General features: G+C 44.1%; 1 protein-coding gene across 14 annotated transcripts in view; it reads right to left on the bottom strand.

Annotated features, from left to right (window-relative positions):
• The window catches only part of LOC119970170 (nuclear factor 1 B-type-like), a 743,034-nt gene that overhangs the window by 396,285 nt on the left and 322,116 nt on the right, over window positions 1-24,633 (bottom strand). For 3 of the 14 annotated variants that reach the window (XM_038804346.1, XM_038804344.1, XM_038804342.1), the window contains exon 1: window positions 2,415-2,848. The exons of 9 other annotated variants lie outside the window; for them this stretch is intronic. In XM_038804346.1, the coding sequence (XP_038660274.1) occupies window positions 2,415-2,444 (30 nt within the window). In that variant the 5' untranslated portion in view covers window positions 2,445-2,848. Of the gene's footprint in view, window positions 1-2,411; window positions 2,850-5,797; window positions 5,915-24,633 lie in introns of those variants that run through there. 2 more of the 14 variants (XM_038804345.1, XM_038804341.1) reach the window with 2 other exon arrangements.

Genomic DNA, 24,633 nt, shown 5'->3' on the forward strand with positions numbered 1-24,633 from the left:
AATGAATTCACTTCAGATCATCAATTGCTTCTCCATCAATTGACATTCTTGGAATACTGGAATATAACAAGGGAAGGCAGGTTTTCATTATGAAATAAATGTTATTAAGTGGTATTAGTTAATACTGCACAGATAATTTATAAAAATTCAGATCCAAATTTCAAAGTGTGACTTGGTTTTTTACTACAAACAATTAGCCTCATGTCAAGAGTATGAACAAAATGTCCGTTGTCTTGAATTGTTGCAACAGTGACCATTGGAATTCTTAAATCCTTCAGCTTCATATTTGTTTGTTTCAATGATGGTTATGTCAAAAGTTATCTGCCACATTATGCCCCTGAAATATTTCAAACTGCATTTTGCATTTTGAAGAAAACAAACCTATCTCAGTTAATCTTTTCAGAATGCCAAACAAAACAGAAAGCGGGAAACACAAAAGTGTAAGCAAAACAAGTGCCTGACTGTTCTTAATTACGAAAACCACATCATTTTCCATCTTCATGCTCAATTCACACATTTAATATGCCTTAACTTCCATTTGTTTTCAACTAAAGATGCAGTCCTTTTAACTTTCTGATTAATGACTCACAAACCAAAGGTTCACATTTGAGTTAGCACTTATGTAAACAAGCTAGCTATACTTTATTTTAGCAGTTCTGGAATTAGGCGCTTTACCAAGGCTATAAAGTCCATTGGAAATATTTTAAATCTATAAACCTAAATGAAATGGAGCTCAATAAATAAACTTATAACACAATAATTTGGCTAAATTGCTTTGGTTCACTTTGTTGCAATTTTTTAACCATAAAATAATTTTGGTAAATATAACTGACAAAATACAAAGAAAGGAGTGTAATTTAAAACGGCTTAATGTGCAAATTAGTGATCCAAATCATTACTACTCAACTTATTTTGTCTCTTAATTTAATGTATCTTTTAGAAAAATAATTCTTATTGTTCTTACCACTATCTTGACAGCAAAAATGTGTTCATTTTGCGGAGAAGAGCAGCCTTTGCAATTGTTGATCGCAAAGTATTTTGTTGAGTATTTTAGTATTTATAGAAACTATCTGATTGCAAAATTCCAATGAAAAATGCCAATACGAAAGAAAGTGGACACTAAATTTGCAGACTATTTTTGCACCTCACCTATCAAAGTATTTGTCTGCAGAGCTTAAAAAGCTTTACGGGGGTAAATATAAAAAAGAGTAATCGTGGCTAATTAGATAAACAATTAAATGACTAAAATATTCCATATGCATTCTATCGGGTACAATTTTCTTAATTTTTAGTTTGTGAATATATTTTATACACACGCATAAGGAATGTTTCCTTTAACAGATTATTGCATGACACTTATACAACCAATTGCAGTGTTTTTCCCATAAAAATCTATACTTCCAAATTTGAGTGACCCACTATTTTATTCAAATCTAACCACTGTTTTTTTTAGCCGGTTCTTTGATAGGAATAAAATTAAATGAATTCGTATTTCAACCCCCTCAGAAGTTTAAGTTCAAAAAAGCAAAGGTTTAGCCATTTTATAAGGAGTACTTTACCACATAAATAGATGAGCAGCAATAACATTTTGAAAATAAACGTGTGGAACTTCACAAAAGTAACCTCCTAATACAAAGTCCCTGCAAAATACAAGAGACGTTACGCTTCGAACTTAAAACGCACTTTCAAGCTGTCTGTCAGTGTCTTAAGTACTAAAATACACCGTATTGAATTGTGCTAAACTCTTTGCCAATTGTCATATATACATATTTTTATGGACCGTTAAATACACCATGGCATGTGCGGAAAGTACCCTCAAATTCTCAATACAAACTTCAAAAATGCAACAGCAGTAAAAAAAAAATCCCTTGGTGAGTTCAGGTTAACCTTTAGTTCTGTTTAGTCACATTCTTGACCAAGCTGGGAATCGGGAACTGTTTATTCTGCGTGGTACATGTTTAATCAGTAATGCCAAAACTTCAGAGAGGGGCAAGAATCAAGTGGAATTCATCGTGGAAGGAGTTTTATTTAAAAAATAATAAAAGCGTTTGAAAGAAGGGAAATGACTAGGGTGATTTCCCAGGTAAGTGACCAGAGGTCCGTGCAAGACGCGGTGTACTTTCACCGTCCCTCTGCACCCATTGCTTTATCTTTAGTCTGGGCCAGTCTTGGGAAGTGACACATTTCCATCCATTCGCTGCCAGTTTGGTCCCGAAACTGCCGGAATAATCACTCTTGGCTGACACTTGCTTTTACTGTGAATTAGGTCCTCTCTCTGCACTGTGCTCTCTCAGGGAACAAAGTAACCCGCGATCTGCTAAGACGTTGTGCAAAGTGCAAGAGAATTTAAAGTAACCTCCTTAAACAACCCCCCCCCCCCTCAAAAAAAATGTGTTATTAAAAAATACAACTACCTGCGTGAGACAGATCGGAGAATACATCATCACGGTGCCAAAAAAAAAGACAAGTCAAACCCAGGAGTAACTCCAGCAGATCTTAGGGAGAGGAGCCTCTGAGTAACGTGTTATCCATTCATATACTTGTCGGATTAAAAAAAAACTCTGATGTGGAGAGTCGCAAAGTCTGCCGGTATTCGCGCCTAAAGATCCGATGGCAAGTTTCCCAAAACAAATCTGGAGTCAAGATTTTGTGAATTTTCCAGTGGGATATCCTGGATCTGTTTTGCAGGCAGTCGGCAGAGGGGCTGCCTCAACATCCAATCCAAGATCAAGGCAGGGGACAAGTGCAAGGCGAAACTTTCTATTCGATATCGCAGTCAAACGTGAGCTGCCAGAGCAGAGACTGGGTCCCAGGACTTGGCATTGGCATTGATAGAAGAGAGGGAGGGAGGGAGGGAGTGGGGGAGGGAGGGGTGTTTGGAAAAGGCGGGGGGGGGGGGGGGGGGGGGGGACTGAGCCAGGTACAATTGCTGATCGCCTCTTTCTCCTCTGCAGTTTGGGGAAAGGTGGCCGATTCCCCCCTGAGGACCGCTCAAGCAGCGTCAGCGATTTTCCAAGATTTCTTTCTTTAGCAGATAACCTCCGCCTCCCTGCGCCTCCTGCTCTCAGACAGCGCGCACACACATTCCTATCCACCAACCCCTGATCTTCTCCGCCAGTTTAAAAAAAAATGAGAAGGCTTATTCGAGAGAAAAAGCTTGCCGAGGCATTTGTGTCATTTTACAAGCAGGGGAGGGGGACTTTGCTCCAAGGTCCTGCCGTAGACAAGAGAATGGAAAATCCCCAGATCACAGGGGACTAGCCAAAGTGCAACTTACAGCGGCGGAGCTCTCACGGCATGGCCAAAATCAGCGTCCAGTTTCAACTCAAACCCCGTTCCCCCAACATCCAAACACACACACACCACCTTTGGCTGCAAACTTACCGCAGCCAACCCAAAACTCGTGCGCGGAATAAAATGGCTATTTGTATATATATTTTTAAAATATGATCATGCTTTGTAATTGCATTGGGAATCCTCACTGTACCCCGCACTGTTAGCATCCCAACATGTTTGGCGATAATTAGAGTTTACTAAATAGGATTAATCCATCAACCTTGTAGTGTGGTTTCCGTGCCCGCCTTCAAACTAATGTTTTCAGGATGTTCGCACAGATTGATGTTTTTGGTCTACTGATATATACTAATAATCTTTTATTCTGCCCCCACCCCACACCTCGGGCCGGAATGTCATTTGAAATCTGCATTTCCACGTGTATAGGTTTGAGGGCACGCTGGTCGTGAAATCAGAATAACTCCAGTGATTTATCATGAAGGTTAACGTTATTACAAGAGAGGGAATCAATCGCACAACTCCTGACTTTTTTTTAAGAATACATTTTTGTAGTAAACTGTGTGTCCATCATATCTGTCCATCGGGCTGGTCTAAATTATGCTTTCTGAGTATCTTTCCCTCTCTTTTTACTGGACAGTACCTGATCGCTGGGCTAATATCATCAGTTATTAGTTCGGTTCCTTCGCTCTTCCTTTTATAAGACTGAGCAACAATTAACATTCCCAACCACAAAGAAATGAATGAAGTTTTGCCCTGGAATTTATTTTTCTTAAACTTAAGTTATTTTAAAAGCCTTAATTTGCGATTCGAAGTTATGGACGGGAATGGACCCCATTAATACATTTGCCTTAATTTTTTAAATGGCAGTCAGAGTATAACTTAGAGGGGGGTAGATAACTTGAAATCGATCTCGTTGCATTTGGTGTCTTTTTTAATTACTGCAAGTCCTTTGACTGTGTTTCACAGTAAATTCAATTTAAACCAGTCCATTAATTTTGAAATTTGCCTCCTTCTTCCTTTCACTCTTTATATCAAAGTGTACTTCGACCAGTTTCCAACTTTCCCTCGATCCAGTTACTCACCGCATCTACAATGGGAATGCCATTGAAAAGCTCACAATTCAGCAGATCGAGGCACTTTTACCTAAACGAGGTTTAATTATTAACAAAAAAAATACATGTAGTAATTTGATTTTTTTTTCGCAAAAAAAAACTAAAAGTGCACCTGTTCAAATTGTGCAAAATCCAGCGCAGGCTAACAAAGGCTTCAAACCCTGTGCCAACGTCAGGATTAATATTTATACCTAACGTGTTCTCTAGCTCACTGTGAACCCTGCGCGGGTTTTGTTTACTGTTTGTTGTGGACGGCCTGAGCATTTTAATGTAACAGTGGGAAGGACGAATATCTGCAGCAAAAGCCCAATAAGGTTGGTATCTGATCTCAAATATCCCCGGCCTCTCGCTTTCGGGGTGTTGTGCAGCAACAGTGCAGTCCTGTCGAGATCGACAGAGCCAACGTAGGCAAAACTTTTAAACATGTGTCTCCAAGTGCGAGTCATGCACAGAGCAGAACGCTGAAATGTGGACTGCAGTTTGAAATCGCGTTCAGTCAGCGTTTTTTTTCTCCCCCCTCCCCTTCCTCAGGGTTCTGACAACAGGGGAAAAGTTGCGGGAAGTTGTTGGTGTGCAATGTGGAGTGACTGCTATTCATGTTTCTGGGTGCATGCATTTCAAGAGCGTCTCCCCACCCCGCACCCACCCAGCTCTCTTTCTCACTGTAGCGCCCTTCCTCTGCTGCTGGGTGAGTTGCAAGAGGCAGTTTCTCTCAAGTTCAATAGCAGCGGGGTGAGTGTGTGTGTGTGTGGGGGGGGGGGGGGTTCCTCCTGGCCATGAACATTCCGATCACGCCATAGCGGCATGTGGTGTCAAACACCAATCCTCCCCCCCCCCCCCCCCCCCCCAATATATTCATAAATACCCCTTCCCCTTTAGACAGACAGGGTGGGAAGATTTTTTTTAAAAGTATTCAGGAAAAGTGTGTGTTGGGGGGGTTGCAGAATGAGAATTCAAAAATGGAACCAGAATGTGAGAGGGGGAAAGGAGAATGGGAAGGGCGTATTGCAAGCCTTCAGCTAACACAACCTTGCCATCAATCTCAAATTCTTCTGGAGCTGCCGCGCCAAAGCAGAGAGCGGAGGGGAGGGGGAGAAAAAAAATCTTAAAAGTCGGGAAATCTGCCAAGCTCAGCGTTTTTTTGGACGCAAGCACCAACCACTACTGATTCATTGCTGGCATTAGAGACACATCTGATAGCGGCGTGACCTACATCGAGAAAGCTGGCGATTGCAGACATAAACAATCAAGTAGTAGTGCCAGGAAAAAAAAATTCAAAGTGAAACCAACGTTGAAGAGAGAGAGCTGGGACTCACTGCAGCCAAGTCACGACCTGAGGAAGGAATAACATGGAAAACGTCGAATATATTATTTTTTTTTGTAACACATACCATTGCAGTGTTGGAATAAAATGTATTGAATTTGCAGTTTGCCTACAACGGTCTAAAAGCTTCACATTTCTCCTCAACTTCAAACTGCAACAAAAAAAAACTGCTCAAAGGCTTTTTCCCTTTTTTTCTCTCTCTCTCTTGAAGTGGCCTTTGGAAACCGGAAGCGATACCTCGACTTTGTTAAAAAAAAACAGCGGCAAAGTCAAAGTCACACAGTTTGCCCTTGCCAAATCCCCTCCCTCCCCCTCGCGATCCTTTTCTCTTCCTTCTTCTGCTGGAATTCTGTACTTGGCTGTGAGGAGGCTGGGCGGTACAATGGTAAAGCCTGCCCCCTTCCCCTCTCTGTCCATACCGACAAACCTTGCTTTTGATGCCTTCTCTCTCTCTCTCTCTTCCATCTCACAGATTTTTTTTGCACTTGGGTCAGTCTCCTGGTCACTCCATCTGCATAGACCACTCTCACTTTCAATTTGTTATCTTTACAGAAAGGGTGTATTTTTGCTGCCAATCTGTCTCCCCAGCCCCACTCCCCGGCTGTATGTTATTTTAAACGTTGGATTTCTCTATAGTCATCTTTTCAACTATTTTGTGTTTCCTCCCCCCCTCCTGTTTTTTTCCTCTTTTTTTCTATTGCTGTCTTGTCAATGTGCCACTGTTCCCTCCCTGCCGCTGCTATGTTTCCTGTGAGTTTCTAACCCTCTTTCACATGCGCTCCATACACCCCCCCACCCCCGTACTGTCTCGGGTAAACAACGAACTGGGTTTCTCCGCCTCATTCTGGCAGCAGTCACTCTTTCCCATTAACACAGTCACGGACCAATGGAGGGCGGGCACTGCTTCTGATCGATTCGCTCGAAATGCAGCAGAGAGAGTGTGCTGGAAGGCTGTAAAGTTAGGTTGTGTAACCAGACATTTGTTCTGCCGTATTCACGATTCCTGCTAAGTCATTCCACACCCGCTCCCGAAGATTATTGTGCCTGGTGTGTGTGGTTTAGCTTGCAATCCAATTTGTTCCACCCACACATTATTTGCTCGGCATCTAATACAGTGAGACAAAAAGCCAAAGTTGCAAAATCCTATATCCGAGACCACCAGCAGCCCGCAGAGGCTCAGAAAAGTTTTATCCAAATATGCCTTCAACGTATTTTCAAACAAGGTCATTTACCATTAGGAGACAGAAGCCTAATGTACACATATGGTGCGTTAAGTATTTAAAACAGTATTGTCAATCAAGAATAAAACAACAGTTTGGTAAAGGTCACTTAAACACATTTAAGGTGATAGTTCTGATTAGGAACTTCACAGGGGGAAAAAAAAAACAAAGACAATTGGAGGTCACCATAATATTTTATTAAAACTATGGAACCACACTAAGTAGTGATAATTGTTGCTAACTTGTTTGCAATATCATTATTCACTTTTGGACCTTTGAAGTTTCAAGGACATCTCTCTAAATAGCAAATGGGCACAGAATACAGAAACTGTTGCACAGTCACCCAATTGCATGAAGTCTGATTTAAAAGGGTTCTTTATTGTTGTGAAAAGATTTAAAATAGACCATAAGTTTGTTCTGTAGGATCACAACACTTTATTAATTTCTGTAAGTGGAGAAGCCCAAGAAAGTATTGCGCATGTGTAGTGAAAGATTACTTGATCGTTCCCAAGTAATCTTGTGAATTATCGTGTTGAATGAATGTTATTCAACAGTTTGTAGGGTGTCCTTAATAGGATGAATAATATAATTGATGTATTTCTTGAAGATAACGTTTCTACAAAAAAGGTAAGGATCTAGGAAAGAAAGAAAGGCATCAAATTATGGAGGAAAATTCTTCACATGCTTAGAATGATAGAATGGTTATAACACTGAAGGAAGTTACACCGTTTCCAAGGCTGGTTCTTTGCAAGTATTCCCCTTACCCTTTCCCGAAAGCAGTGCAATGATTCTCTCTTCAGGCATCTCCAGGACTTGATAGCCGATGAAGCTGTGTGAATAACATGGCCACACAGGTTGAGTGTCAACCTGCGAATCCTTCCGCATACACCAATGGCACATGGTAAGAACAGGAGACATTCCTGGTCAGCTATTCAGCCATATGATAGAAGGAAGATTGAAACCTCAACATCTCTATTCCAAGCTGAAGGCTACAGCATGCAAATAAGTGTGTTGCCCCAGCAACTCAGACTCTGTGGGGGGGGGGGGGGGGGGGTAGCTCATCTGGCCATATCAAATCGCCAACAGCATGGGGTTCAATCCTTGTTCAAGCTGGGGTGTAACTGGGACCTGCCTCCTTTGGCCTATCCTGTGGTTGAAGATTATAGTGCTCTGTATCAGACCTACCTTCGGGCAGATAACTGAAGAAGATTACATTCACTCTTTATTTTTCTCTGTAAATGCCCTTCCCCAACTGTTATGTGTGGCTTAGCAAATAGAACATAGAACATACAGTGCAGAAGGAGGCCATTCGACCTATCAAGTCTGAACTGACCCATTAAGCCCTCACTTCCACCCTATCCCCGTAATCCAATAACCCCTCCTAATCTTTTTGGTCACTAAGGGCAATTTATCATGGCCAATCCACCTAACGCATGTCTTTGGACTGTTGGAGGAAACCAGAGCACCCGAAGGAAACCCACGCAGACACGGGGAGAACGTGCCGACTCCGCACAGACAGTGACCCAGCGGGGAATTGAACCTGGGACCTTGGCGCTGTGAAGCCACACTGCTATCCACTTGTGCTACCGTGCTGCCCAATGACTGAATCATTCAAAAATTCAGAAATCGACTCTCAAGTGTTTGTTAAGGACAGCTGTCAACATTCGTCTCAGAAAAATCAAATTATTAACTGTTAACATTTTTGAAAGAGTTTGATCTTCATTAATTTGTGGTACTTTCCAATTGGGTTGGGTGTAAGAACATTTCATAGCAAATTAGAATCCCTATAGTGCAGAAGGAGGCCATTCAGCCCATCAAGTCTGCACCGACCCGCTGAAAGAGCACCCTAACCCAGGCCCAATCCCTACCCTATCCTTGTAACTCCTCCTCGGGAAAGTTTTTAACATACTCAATCCACCTAACCTGCACAGCGTTGGACTGTGGGAGGAAACTGGAGCACCCAGAGGAAACACATGCAGACGTGGAAAGAATATGCAAACTCCACACAGACAGTTGCCCAAGGTTGGAATAGAACCCGGAATAAAACAGCAATGGCAGGAGTTTTGGGGGGTAATTCGGGAGGCACAACATAAATTCATCCCAAAGAGGAGCAAACATGCTAAGGGGAGGACAAGGCATCCATGGTTGATGAGGGATGTCAAGGACAGCATATCAGCTAAAGAAAAAGCATACAAAGTGGTGAGGATCAGTGGGAAGCCAGAGGATTAAATAGAATTTACAGTGCATTCAGCCCATCGAGTCTGCACCGGCTCTTGGAAAGAGCACCCTACCCAAGGTCAACACCTCCCCCCTATCCCCATAACCCAGTAACCCCACCCAACACTAAGGGCAATTTTGGACACTAAGGGCAATTTATCATGGCCAATCCACCTAACCTGCACATCTTTGGACTGTGGGAGGAAACCAGAGCACCTGGAGGAAACCCACACACACACGGGGAGGATGTGCAGACTCCGCACAGACAGTGACCCAAGCCGGACTCGAACCTGGGACCCTGGAGCTGTGAAGCGATTGTGCTATCCACAATGCTACCGTGCTGCCCCACACTGCTACCGTGCTGCCCCACAATGCTACCGTGCTGATTGGGAAGCCTTTAAAAGCGAGCAGAGGACAACTAAAAATGCAATAAGTGGGGAGATGATGAAATATCAGTGCAAGCTAGCTGGTAATATAAAGGTAGATAGGAAGAGATTTTTTCAACATACAAAAGGTAAGAGAGGCAAAAATAGACAGTGGACCTGGAAAGTGGCTGAAGAAGTAATAATAAGAAACAAAGAAATGGCAGACAAACTGAATAGTTACTTTGCATCGGTCTTCATGGTGGAAGACACCAGTGAAAGGCCAGAACTCCAGGAGGCAGAGGTGAGTGCTGTGACCATTACTAAGGAGAAGATTCTGGGGAAACTGAAAGGTCTGAAGGTGGATAAATCACCTGGACTGGATGGACTACACCCCTGGGTACCAAAAGAGATAGCTCAGGAGATTGTGGAGGCATTGGTGATGATCTTTCAGGAATCACTGGAGGCAGGAAGGGTGCCAGAGGACAGGAAAGTGGCTAATGTAACACCCCTGTTTAAGAAGGGAGGGAGGCAAAAGACAGTAAATTATAGGCCGGTTAGCCTGACTTCAGTAAGATTTTACAGTCTGTTATTAAAGATGAAATCGCGGAGTACTTGGATGTGCATGACTGAGCAGGACTGAGTCAGCACGGCTTCGTCAAGGGCATGTCTGACAAATCTGTTAGAGTTCTTTGAGGAAGTAACAAGGAAGTTAGACAAGGGAGAACCAGTGGACATGATTTATTTAGATTTCCAGAAGGGCTTTGACAAGGTGCCACATAGGAGACTGTTAAATTAGTTAAGAGCCCATGGTATTAAGGGCAAGATCCTGGCATAGATAGATAACTGAAGGCAGAAGGCAGACAGTGGGGATAAAGGGGTCTTTTTCAGGATGGCAGCTGGTGACTAGTGGTCGGTACTGGGACCATAACTTTTCACAATATACATTAATGATCTGGAGGAAGGAACTGAAAGTCCTGTTGCTAATTTTGCAGATGATACAAAGATCTGTAGAGGGGCAAGTAGTATTGAGGAAGCAGGCAGGCTGCAGAAGGACTTGGACAGGCTAGGAGAGTGGGCAAATAAGTGGCAGATAGAATACAATGTGGAAAAGTGTGAGTTTATGCACTTTGGAAGGAGAAATGGAGGCATAGACTATTTTCTAAATGGGAAGATGCTTGGGAAATCAGAAGCACAAAGGGACTTGGGAGTCCTTGTTCACGATTCTCTTAAGGTTAACATGCAGGTTCAGTCGGCAGTTAGGAAGGCAAATGCAATGTTAGCATTCATGTCAAGAGGGCTAGAATACAAGACCAGGGATGCACTTCTGAGGTTGTATAAGGCTCTGGTCAGACCCCATTTGGAGCATTGTGAGCAGTTTTGGGCCCTGCATCTAAGGAAGGATCTGCTGGCCTTGGAAAGGGCCCAGAGGAGGTTCACATACATGATCCCTGGAATGAAGAGCTTGTCATATGAGGAACGGTTGAGGACTCTGGGTCTGTACGCGTTGGAGTTTAGAAGGATGAGGAGGGGAGCTTATTGAAAGTTACAGGATACTGCATGGCCTGGATAGAGTGGATGTGGAGAGGATGTTTCCATGTGTAGGAAAAACTAGAAGCAGAGGACACAATCTCAGACTAAAGGGACGATCCTTTAAAATAGAGATGAGGAGGAATTTCTTTAGCCAGAGGGTGGTGAATCTGTGGAACTCTGCCGCAGAAGGCTGTGGAGGAAAAATCACTGTGTCCTTAAAAAAAGATAGGTAGGTTCTTGATTAATAAGAGGATCAGGGGTTATGGGAGAAGGTAGGAGAATGGGGATGAGAAAAATATCATCCACAATTGAATGGCGGAGCAGACTCGATGGGCCGAGTGGCCTAATTCTGCTCCTATGTCTTATGGTCCTTGATACTGTGAGGCAACAATGCTAACCACCATGTTGTCGTTTCTAGCACTCCCCATCAATAAGCAGATCCCCAGAATTGAAGTATTAATTTGACTTTACCTTGAAATCAGCATAAAGGTTAAGATTGAAAACAAGAAATAATTGGATGTTCTATAAATATTTCTACATTTTTGTTCATTTGGAATTTAAAATGTGCGTTGTATCTTTATGCTACACACAAGGTGTCTTTTTAAATCTTTCACAGGATGCTTCACAGCAGGGCAGCACGGTAGCACAGTGGTTAGCACAGTTGCTTCACAGCTCCAGGGTCCCAGGTTCGATTCCCGGCTTGGATTGCTGTCTGTGTGGAGTCTGTACATTCTCCCCGTGTATGTGGGTTTCCTCCAGGTGGTCCGGTTCCCTCCCACAGTCCAAAGATGTGCAGATTAGGTGAATTGACTATGCTAAATTGCCCTTTGTGTCCAAAAAAGTAGTTGGGGTTACTGGGTTACGAGGATAGGTTGGAAGTGTGGGCTGCTATTTCCAAGGGCTGGTGCAGACTAGATGGCCGAATGGCTTCCTTCTGCACTGTAAATTCTAGAAATCTATTGACTTTCCTTAATTTTTAAACATTATTCATTTACGGGATGTAGGCTTCGCTGGCTAGGTCAGCATTTATTGTCCATCTGCAATTCGTCTTGAGAGGTGTTGGCGAGCTGCTTTCTTGAATCATTGCAGTCCATATGGTGCAGGTATACCCATAGTGCTGTTGGGGAGAGAGTTCATAGATTCTTCGCCAGTGCAAGTGAAGGAATGGCATTATGTTTCCAAATCAGGATAGTGAACAGCTCAGAGGGGAACCTCCAGGTGGGTTCCCATGTATCCATTGTCCCTGTCCTTCCAGATGGTAGCGATTATGGGTTTGGAAGCCTTAGTGAGTTCCTGCAGTGCATTTTGTAGATGGTACACAAAGTTGCCACTGTGCATTAGTGGTGGGGATAGTGAATGTTTGTGATGGAGTGGAATCCTTTGTCCTGGATGCTGTCCAGCTTCTGGAATGTTGTTGGAGCTGCACTCATCCAGGCAAGTAACGAGTATTTCACCAGAATCCTGACTTGTGACTTGTAGATGGTGGGTAGGCTTTGGGGAATCAAAAAAAATATTACTTGCCGCAGAATTCCAAGCCTTTGACTTGCTCTTGTGGCCACATTTAAATGGCGAGTTAAATTCATTTTCTAGTCAATGGAAAAGTTCACAATGTTAATAGAGATAGATTCTGGTATTCCCATTCAATGACGAGGAGAGATGGTTAGATTCTCTCTTGTAGAAGATGGTTATTGCCTTGCACTTGTATCATGATAGGAAGATATTGGAAAATTGGGTTCAGATATGTGGTCCAAAAATGAAGCAGATAATTTAAAGGTTTAAACAGATCAAAGGAAAATGCTGTCAGCCTGAACTCAAAGGGGTATGCCTTTACCTGGCTGACTCACAAGCTCACATTCAGACTTAAACTTGTTGGGGAATGCAGAATGAGATTCACCAAAGACTCATTGGGCCGGGTACTCCGTCGGTGGGATCCTCTGTTTCGGCAGTAACGCATTCATGCCCGCAGATTTCCCAATGGCGTGGGGGTGCCCACAATGGGAAACCCCACAAGCCAGCTGCCAGGACGGAGAATCCCACTGCCGGCGGTTGGCACGCCGTATCAGAAAACGAGTGCAGCGGGACAGAGAATCCCGCCCATTGTCTTTCAGGACATGCCAGCAAGACCAACTATTATCCCATTAACAGAGTCTGATGACTAATGCTCTATCAATGGAAGGTAGTTGCATATAAATGGCATAGGTCTGGACTTTTGTGTAAACAGGAATGGACTATCAACCAAATAACGAGAATAGATTAAAGTTTGACCACCTCGGGAGAGAAGCTTTGTTTGCAGGTCTGGGTGGAGCTGAGAGAGAGAAATCCTTTTGGGAACAAAGGCAGAAGCAGATGAGCAGCCAGGAAGACAGGTCAGGACACATGGAAGCGGAAGGCTATGGAGAACAGCCAGTCAGACCATGAAGCCTGCTAGCTTAAATATGTAAGCAGCCATGGAACAGGTCATCAAAATTGCTGCAGAGAGAGAAAGCTTTGAAAAAGGATTCTGAAAGCGATGTCCTAACAGAAGAAAGATTGCTTCCTAAATTACAGTGCTGCCTTTGCCTGAATGTGTAAGTGGAATGAGAGCGGTATTTTAATGCCAGGTGTTGTTTAATTAGACCTCGTGTGTTAAATTAAGAAATTGCATGTCATGTGTTAGTGTTAGAACTGTGAAATTTTAAAGTTTCAATCTTGTTTTCTTTTCTTTTGTTTAATAAAGTTTTGCTTATAAAATAACAAAGCCCACTTTGTCATATTATTAATCTATCTTCTCTGCACAGTCTTGAAACTTAAAAAACGTTATGAATCTGGTTCAAGTATCTTAACCTTGGTTGAGGGCTGACCAGGCACCCGGAACACTTGTGAGATGCAAATGTTGCTTCCCATTCATCTGTCCAAACCTGAATGGTTTCCAGTTCTTTCTGCACATGGACTGCATCAGTATCTGAGGTGTCATGAATGGTGGTGAAAATTGTGCAATCGTCAGGGAACTTCTCCATCTCTGACCTTATGATGGAGCAAAGGTCATTGATGAAGCAACTGAAAATGGTTGGGCCGAAGGCACCACCCTGAGAAACTCCTGCAGTGATGTCCTGGTACTGAGATGATTAATCTCCAACAACTACAACCATCTTGGTGCCAGATACGACTCCAACTAATGAAGATTCCCCCTGACTCTAGTTTTGCTGGGTTCCTTGATGCCATGCTTCGTTAAATGCTGCCTTGGTGTCAAGGGCAGTCTATCTAACCTCACCTCTTGAGTTCAGCTCCATGACTGTTCTTGGACAGTAATGAGGTCAGGAGCGAAGGGACCCTCGTGGAACCCAAACTGAATACCAGTGAGCAGGTTATTGCTGAGTTAATGCTGCCTGATACCACTGTTGACAGACCCGTCCATAACTTTGTTGCTGATTGAGAGTAGCCTGATAGATACTAATTGGCTGGGATGGATTTGTCCTGCTTTTTGTGGACAGTGCATACCTGGGCAAATACTTATATTGCTGAGTGGATGACAGCATAGTAGCTGCATTAGAACAGCTTGGCTAGGAGTGTGGCTGTTGTGTTTACCATATTGCAACAGTGACGAGAAGTACTACTTGTAGTAATAGTAGTAATACTTCTGTTATAACCTGTCTGGGGACAATTCGTCACCCATGTTTCTTGGGGCATATAAGCTCTCCCAATGAGGGGGGTGGAGTGGAGCAATGATTAGCTGTGCAGCTGCATAAATAGAGCTAGAGAGAGTAGTGAACTGCTGATATGTTCTACATATTGTTGTAAATAATGTTATTTTCTGTCTGACTCTATAAACACAAAACTGGCGAAGAAGGTTAAAATTGGATAGCTGCTGAAGCCACATATATACACTTCACTCCCGACACACATTGTCCCAGCTAACAAGATGGCACTGGTTGCGCTAGAGCACGCCCAACCTGTTGATGGGTCTGCTGGAGTCAGAGTGAACCTGAGGGGGTGGCCTGGGGGACAGTCATAGGACCCATGGCACAGCTGTCAGCTGCCTATGGTGATGTTGGACACTTTCTGTACCCTTCTCTCCTCCTCAGCAGCCATGGCGCCTGTTTCACGATTTTCGAAAACACAAGTGAACCTCACCATTGGGAATCCCCCCCCGGTGGAGGCGGAGAATCACGGAGGCCCCGGAGAATACCAGGTCAGGCCCACTAATGATATGCAAACGGTGTTTTTTGTATGTGCGAAGTGGAACACATTGACCCCGCTGTCGAGGCATCGGAGAATTGTGTTTTTGCGTGAACCCGACGCCGCCACAATTTTGGTGTCAAAACTGATTCTCCGCCCAATCGCCTTTCCTGATTTCGGCGTCAGCCGATGAAGAATCCTAACCCTGATGTTTGTTGATCATTTTGCCAGCGACACTCAATGGGTCTCCGTTGTTATTCTTCGATAAAGTGGGTCAATGTCTTACCAGGTGCAAGCTCAGGGTCATGTTCTACGTAAGCATTTCGACCAAAGATGTGCAGGTTAGGTGGATTGGCCATGCTAAATTGCCCTTAGTGTCCAAAATTGCCCTTGGTGTTGGGTGGGGATTACTGGAATAGTGGGGATAGGGTGGAGGTGTGGGCTTGGGTAGGGTGCTCTTTCAAAAAAGAGCCGGTGCAGACTCGATGGGCTGAATGGCCTCCTTCTGCACTGTAAATTCTATGATTCTATGACCACATTAGATCCAGGAGGCCGCCTCTTCCGCAGATTCCTCGTCCCCAGAAATATGACCCCCAGCCTGATATCAAAAGAGTCTGATGCCTTCCTTCGCCAGGGCTTTTGCCGATGCCTTGGACTTTGGGGTGGGGGGGGGGGGGGGATGTTATAACCTGCCCAATGTCTGTTGACTGTGGATAATTGGTTACCTCATGTTTCTTGGGGATTATGAGCTCCCCCAATGGAGGGGGTGGGGGGCATCATTAGTAGTGCAGCTGTATAAATGGAGCTGGCCAGTGCAGTCCCGGCTAGAGAGGGAACCAATAGTGAACTAACGTACTTCGTTCATATCGTTGTTAATAAAGTTATTTTATTTGAGTCTACAAACTCGTGCTGGATACTTCAGGGCCCTCACAAAAAAATTTCATAAAGTACTTCATTGGTTGTCAAGAATTTTGGAACATCCTGTGATTATTGTCATGAGAATGTTGCTTTGAGAAATGTTTGGCTGCTCATATTACTGCAGTGATGTCAGAGTGTGGGTGGAGCTGGGCTATCTGTCAGCTTTTTACTTGCGTTTTTGAGCACGCTGTTATAGATTGTTTTTTAGTTTCGTTTTGAGTGTTGGAGCTGAAGCCAGACAAAGCAGGTGTCCTGCTGTTCTCTCTGCCATGAAAAGACTATCTCTTGATCATTTGGTGAATTCAGAATTATAAATGTTCTCCGTCATGAATGTGAACATAGAACATAGAACATAGAACAGTACAGCACAGAACAGGCCCTTCGGCCCTCAATGTTGTGCCGAACAATGATCACCCTACTCAAACCCACGTATCCACCCTATACCCGTAACCCAACAACCGCCCCCCCCCCCCCCCCCCCTTAATGTGGGGGGACTTTGTCCCTGATCCGAGCTCTATGTTGGTTTGTAGTATCGGGAAATATTAGAGTTAGAACTATTACAAGCTGTAAGCACTGAATCCCACTATGAAATCTTTACATAACATAGAACGATACAGCGCAGTACAGGCCCTTCGGCCCTCGATGTTGCACCGACATGGAGAAAAAAAAAACTAAAGGCCATCTAACCTACACTATGCCCTTATCATCCATATGCTTATCCAATAAATTTTTAAATGCCCTCAATGTTGGCGAGTTCACTACTGTTGCAGGTAGGGCATTCCACGGCCTCACCACTCTTTGCGTAAAAAACCCACCTCTGACCTCTGTCCTATATCTATTACCCCTCAATTTAAGGCTATGTCCCCTCGTGCTAGCCACCTCCATCCGCGGGAGAAGGCTCTCGCTGTCCACCCTATCTAACCCTCTGATCATTTTGTATGCCTCTATTAAGTCACCTCTTAACCTTCTTCTCTCTAACGAAAACAACCTCAAGTCCATCAGCCTTTCCTCATAAGATTTTCCCTCCATACCAGGCAACATCCTGGTAAATCTCCTCTGCACCCGTTCCAAAGCTTCCACGTCCTTCCTATAATGAGGCGACCAGAACTGTACGCAATACTCCAAATGCGGCCGTACCAGAGTTTGGTACAGCTGCATCATGACCTCATGGCTCCGGAACTCAATCCCTCTACCAATAAAGGCCAACACACCATAGGCCTTCTTCACAACCCTATCAACCTGGGTGGCAACTTTCAGGGATCTATGTACATGGACACCGAGATCCCTCTGCTCATCCACACTACCAAGAATTTTACCATTAGTCAAATATTCCGCATTCCTGTTATTCTTTCCAAAGTGAATCACCTCACACTTCTCCACATTAAACTCCATTTGCCACCTCTCAGCCCAGCTCTGCAGCTTATCTATGTCCCTCTGTAACCTGCAACATCCTTCCGCACTGTCTACAACTCCACCGACTTTAGTGTCGTCTGCAAATTTACTCACCCATCCTTCTGCGCCCTCCTCTAGGTCATTTATAAAAATGACAAACAGCAACGGCCCCAGAACAGATCCTTGTGGTACGCCACTCGTAACTGAACTCCATTCTGAACATTTCCCATCAACTACCACTCTCTGTCTTCTTTCAACTAGCCAATTTCTGATCCACATCTCTAAATCACCCTCAATCCCCAGCCTCCGTATTTTCTGCAATAGCCGACCGTGGGGAACCTTATCAAACGCTTTACTGAAATCCATATACACCACATCAACTGCTCTACCCTCGTCTACCTGTTCAGTCACCTTCTCAAAGAACTCGATAAGGTTTGTGAGGCATGACCTACCCTTCACAAAACCATGCTGACTATCCCTAATCATATTATTCCTATCTAGATGATTATAAATCGTATCTTTTATAATCCTCTCCAAGACTTTACCCACCACAGACGTGAGGCTCACCGGCCTATAGTTACCGGGGTTATCTCTACTCCCCTTCTTGAACAAAGGGACCACATTTGCTATCCTCCAGTCCTCTGGCACTATTCCTGTAGCCAATGATGACCTAAAAATCAAAGCCAAAGGCTCAGCAATCTCTTCCCTGGCTTCCCAGAGAATCCTAGGATAAATCCCATCCGGCCCCGGGGACTTATCTATTTTCACCTTGTCCAGAATTGCCAACACTTCTTCCCTACGCACCTCAATGCCATCTATTCTAATAGCCTGGGTCTCAGCATTCTCCTCCTCAATATTATCTTTTTCTTGAGTGAATACTGACGAAAAGTATTCATTTAGTATCTCGCTTATCTCCTCAGCCTCCACACACAACTTCCCACCACTGTCCTTGACTGGCCCTACTCTTACCCTAGTCATTCTTTTATTCCTGACATACCTATAGAAAGCTTTTGGGTTTTTCTTGATCCTACCTGCCAAAGACTTCTCATGTCCCCTCCTTGCTCGTCTCAGCTCTCTCTTTATATCCTTCCTCGCTTCCTTGTAACTATCAAGCGCCCCAACTGAAACTTCACGCCTCATCTTCACATAGGCCTCCTTCTTCCTCTTAACAAGAGATTCCACTTCTTTGGTAAACCACGGTTCCCTCGCTCGACCCCTTCCTCCCTGCCTGACTGGTACGTACTTATCAAGAACATGCAATAGCTGTTCCTTGAACAAGCTCCACATATCCAGTGTGCCCAACCCTTGCAGCCTACTTCTCCAACCAACACATCCTAAGTCATGTCTAATGGCATCATAATTCCCCTTCCCCCAGCTATAACTCTTGCTCTGCGGGGTATACTTATCCCTTTCCATCACTAACGTAAAGGTCACCGAATTGTGGTCACTGTCTCCAAAGTGTTCACCTACCTCCAGATCTAACACCTGGCCTGGTTCATTACCCAAAACCAAATCCAAAGTGGCCTCACCTCTTGTTGGCCTGTCAACATATTGTGTCAGAAAACCCTCCTGCACACATTGTACAAAGAACGACCCATCCAATGTACTCGAACTATATCTTTTCCAGTCAATATTAGGAAAGTTAAAGTCTCCCATAACAACTACCCTGTTACTTTCGCTCTTTTCCAGAATCATCTTCGCCATCCTTTCCTCTACATCTCTAGAACTATTAGGTGGCCTATAGAAAACTCCCAACAGGGTGACCTCTCCTTTCCTGTTTCTAACCTCAGCCCATACTACCTCGGAAGAAGAGTCCCCATCTTGCATCCTTTCTACCACCGTAATACTGTCCTTGACTAGCAGCGCCACACCTCCCCCTCTTTTGCCCCCTTCTCTGACCTTACTAAAGCACCTAAACCCCGGAACCTGCAACAACCATTCCTGTCCCTGCTCTATCCATGTCTCTGAAATGGCCACAACATCGAAGTCCCAGGTACCAACCCATGCTGCCAGTTCCCCTACCTTATTTCGTATACTCCTGGCATTGAAATAGACACACTTCAAACCACAGACCTGAACACTGCCGCCCTCCTGCGAAGTCAAAACTGTGCTCCTGACCTCTCTACTCTCAATCTCTCGCACCCCAAAACTACAATCCAGGTTCCCATGCCCCTGCTGAATTAGTTTAAACCCCCCCAAAGAGTACTAACAAATCTCCCCCCCAGGATATTGGTGCCCCTCAGGTTCAGATGTAGACCATTCTGTCTATAGAGGTCCCACCTTCCCCAGAAAGAGCCCCAGTTATCCAGAAATCTGAATCCCTCCCGCCTGCACCATCCCTGTAGCCACGTGTTTAATTGCTCTCTCTCCCTATTCCTCATCTCACTATCACGTGGCACGGGCAACAACCCAGAGATAACAACTCTGTTTGTTCTCGCTCTGAGCTTCCATCCTAGCTCCCTAAAGGCCTGCCTGACATCCTTGTCCCCTTTCCTACCTATGTCGTTAGTGCCAATGTGGACTACGACTTGGGGCTGCTCCCCCTCCCCCTTAAGGACCCGGAAAACACGATCCGAGACATCACGTACCCTTGCACCTGGGAGGCAACATACCAAACGTGAGTCTCTCTCGCTCCCACAAAATCTCCTATCTGTGCCCCTGACTATTGAGTCCCCAATTACTAATGTTCTACTCCTTTCCCCCCTTCCCTTCTGAGCAACAGGGACAGACTCCGTGCCAGAGGCCCGTACCCCATGGCTTACCCCTGGTAAGTCGTCCCCCCCACAAGTATCCAAAACGGTATACTTGTTACTCAGGGGAACGACCGCAGGGGGTCCCTGCACTGACTGCTTCTTCCCAGTCCCTCTTACAGTTACCCATCTATCTCCAGTCTTTGGTGTAACTATTTCCCTGAAGCTCCTATCTATGACCCCCTCTGCCTCCCGAATGATCCGAAGTTCATCCAGCTCAAGCTCCAGGTCCCTAACACGGTTTTTGAGGAGCTGGAGTTGGGTGCACTTCCCACAGATGAAATCAGCAGGGACACTGACGGCGTCCCTCACCTCAAACATTCTGCAGGAGGAGCATTGTACTGCCTTCCCTGACATCCCCTCTAGATTAAAAAAAAAACAAGAAAAAGAAAAAGAAAGGAAGAGCTTACCTGATATTACCTCAAACCCTGATCCCGCTGAAAGGTAAGCAAATTTAAAGGCACTCACTCACCTTCACGACAGGCCCCTGCTCCCGCTTCCCAACCACCGTGGGGTGGGGGGGTTGGTTAGAGGAGGAGGTAGGGTGGGAAACACTCACAAAGTGTTTCGGGTTTAACTGTCACTTGCCAACAGCCCCTCCACAAACCACCTTCAACTTAGGCTGACCGCACTGCACGTATGCAAATTTCCCCAGAACAGCTGATCAGTAGCTCTGCTCTGCTGCCCTCTGCTGGTTGCTTGCCTTTACTCAAACTCCTTGGGTCTTCTTCGCAGGTTCACCTTCAACTTAGGCTGACCGCACTGCACGTATGCAAATTTCCCCAGAACAGCTGATCAGTAGCTCTGCTCTGCTGCCCTCTGCTGGTTGCTTGCCTTTACTCAAACTCCTTGGGTCTTCTTCGCAGGTTCACCTTCAACTTAGGCTGACCGCACTGCACGTATGCAAATTTCCCCAGAACAGCTGATCAGTAGCTCTGCTCTGCTGCCCTCTGCTGGTTGAGATTTAGATATCTCAAAAATCGATTACATTTCAAAAAGAAGGCTTTGGTAAATAGTATGTGTTAATTGTAAAGATTCAAAATCACAGCTATAGTTTCGCAGAATATTAAATAATTTAATGTATGATGCAATGAAACAGCTGAAAAGTGATATCCCTTTTCCTGTTTATGCATCGCCCCCCACCTAATGTGCTTCTGTGAAAAGGTGTTTATTTTGTCTTCTGGATGTTGTTTGTGAAGTTATTAAGGATTACTTAGTGTTGTATTCTTTGGGGGTTATACTTGAATTGATGGTTGCTAAGATGTTCACTGTATGTTTTCAAAAGTTTAACTTGAGTTCATAAATTAAACATTGTTTTGCTTTAAAACATACTTTTTGATTTCTGCTGTACCACACCTGTAGAGTGGGCCGTGTGCTCCCCATACCACAATCTATTAAAAGTTGTGGGTCAGGTGAACACCATGATACACTTTGGGATTCTCCAAACCCTGGCCCATAACATTATGAAAGGCACGTCTGTGAGTGCAAGTCTTTTCTTTTTCTTGTCAGGTCCTCCAAATTATATTTAGGTAACGATCGCTTCAAACTTCAAAATTGTTGATTTAAAATGTAGTGATTATTTTTGACCCTTCCAAAGACTAATTCTGCAGATATTTTACAAACTGTTGTCTTTTTCGGGCAGCTGCCTGCTTCAATGAAACTGCATTTTACCAATATATAAGTTTACTCGACAAGTACAACCTGTGCTCATCGCCCACAGCAACAAGCTTTGGTTTGTTCTCCTGTTGTTTTCTGCTTTTTATCCTTCAATCAATAAAATAGCTATAGAGGGCTCACATTTGGAGCTACTTTACTGTGAGTCGTGACTGGTTATGTAAATATTAAAGTTTAACAACACAATAACTTTAACTATATCCGAGCTTATGTACTGAGATTCAAAGGAACATTAGTTTTTGCAACACGGGTTCAAAAATCCACAGCCGTGCATTTTATTTACTAATGGTACTGGCATCTGGACTTTGTCCCTGATCCGAGCTCTATGTTGGTTTGTAGTATCGGGAAATATTAGAGTTAGAACTATTACAAGCTGTAAGCACTGAATCCCACTATGAAATCTTTAGATATCTCAAAAATCGATTACATTTCAAAAAGAAGGCTTTGGTAAATAGTATGTGTTAATTGTAAAGATTCAAAATCACAGCTATAGTTTCGCAGAATATTAAATAATTTAATGTATGATGCAATGAAACAGCTGAAAAGTGATATCCCTTTTCCTGTTTATGCATTTTTTTTCATTAAAAAGGGAAATCAGTTTAAATATTACAGTTTTTCTTCAGCTGGGCAAAAATTTATTGAACAGATTAGTGCATGGGAAGATTGAAAGATTTGAGGTTTCCTTACAAGTTGCTGGGTGTTATTGGGGGTGGTGAATAAAGAACAGTAAAGCAGGAAGAGGCCCGTCGACCCTCCAAGCTTTGCCGATCATGATGCCCTAACCACGAACAAAAACCTTCTACCCTTACCCGGTCCATATACCTCTGTTTCCTCCCTATTCAGTATCCATTCAAATGCCTATTAAATGTTGCTAATGTGCCTGCTTCCACCACATCCACTGGCTGCGCATTCCAGGTACCCAGCAGTCTCTGCATAAAAAACCCACCCCGCCCGTCTCCCTTAAACGTTCCCCCCATTACCTTGAACCTGTGCTCCCTTGGAATTGACACTTACACCCTTGGAAAAAACTTCTGACTATCCACGCTGTCTATGCCCCTCATAATTTTGTTGACCTCTATCAGGTCTCCCCTCAGCTTCCGTCTTTCCAGTGAAAACAAACCTAGTTTATGCAACCTCTCCTCATAGACAACACCCTCGAGGCCAAGCAACATCCTGGTGAACTTTCTTTGAAGAGAAGAGATTCTCTTTGTCTGACACAGTTTAAAAGTTTGCTGTTTGAGTCATAACATTTACAAAACTGGAGTCATAACATGGAACTTAATTCTCAATAAAATTAACCCTGAATTGAAAATACTTTTTATTTCTGATCAGTTGGAGACATTGCGCGATAGTCAAAAAAGAGCATCCTTTCATGTTGACCTAATATAATATTGAGATATAATTCTGATTTTGAACTTTCCTGGTCTATGAGATGGTTTGATTAATCAGAATTCAAAAATTGTTTTCATGGTTGGACCATCACACCTTAAAAAAACTGTATGCTGGGTTGCAAGATTCAGAAATAATCTATGAAAAAGAAAGTTAATAAGGGTTCGGAGTCTTTCAAAAGGGCATACCCTAGTGTAAGTGATGCTGGACATGACAGTGAAGTGCTCCGGTTTCCTCCCATAGTCCAAAGACGTGCAGGTTAGGTGAATTGGCCATGATAATTTGACCTTAGTGACCAAAAAGGTGAGGACGGGGTCATTGGGTTACGGGAATAGAGTGGACGTGAGGGCTTAATTGGTTCGGTGCAGACTCGATGGGCCGAATAGCCTCCTTCTGCACTGTCTAGTCCATGTTCTATATTCTATGTTCGACGACAGTGAAGCTGGCCATGACAGTGATGCTGGATATGACAGTGAAGCTGGATATGGCAGTGACGATGGCCAAGACAGTGAACCTGGATATGGCAGTGAAGCTGGATATGACAGTGAAGCTGGATATGGCAGTGACGATGGCCAAGACAGTGAACCTGGATATGGCAGTGAAGCTGGATATGACAGTGAAGCTGGATATGGCAGTGACGATGGCCAAGACAGTGAACCTGGATATGGCAGTGAAGCTGGATATGACAGTGAAGCTGGATATGACAGTGAAGCTGGATATGACAGTGAAGCTGAATATGACAGTGAAGCTGGATATGGCAGAGAGGCTGGATATGACTGTGAAGCTGGATATGACAGTGAAGCTGGATACGACAGTGAAGCTGGATATGACAGTGAAGCTGGATATGACAGTGAAGCTGGATGCGACAGTGAAGCTGGCCATGACAGTGAAGCTGGATATGACAGTGAAGCTGGATAGGACAGTGAAGCTGGCCATGACAGTGAAGCTGGGATATGACAGTGAAGCTGGGATATGACAGTGCAGCTGGATATGACAGTGAAGCTGGGATATGACAGTGCAGCTGGATATGACAGTGAAGCTGGGATATGCCAGTAAAGCTTGCCCTGGCAGTGAAGCAGGATATGACAGTGAAGCTGGATATGACAGTGAAGCTGAATATGACAGTGCAGCTGGATATGACAGTGAAGCTGGATATGGCAGAGAGGCTGGATATGACAGTGAAGCTGGGATATGACAGTGAAGCTGGATATGACAGTGAAGCTGGATATGACAGTGAACCTGGTTATGACAGTGAAGCTGGATATGACAGTGAAGCTGGATATGACAGGGAAG

Source organism: Scyliorhinus canicula, chromosome 8 (genome assembly GCF_902713615.1).
Source record: "Scyliorhinus canicula chromosome 8, sScyCan1.1, whole genome shotgun sequence".
NCBI lineage: Eukaryota > Metazoa > Chordata > Chondrichthyes > Carcharhiniformes > Scyliorhinidae > Scyliorhinus > Scyliorhinus canicula.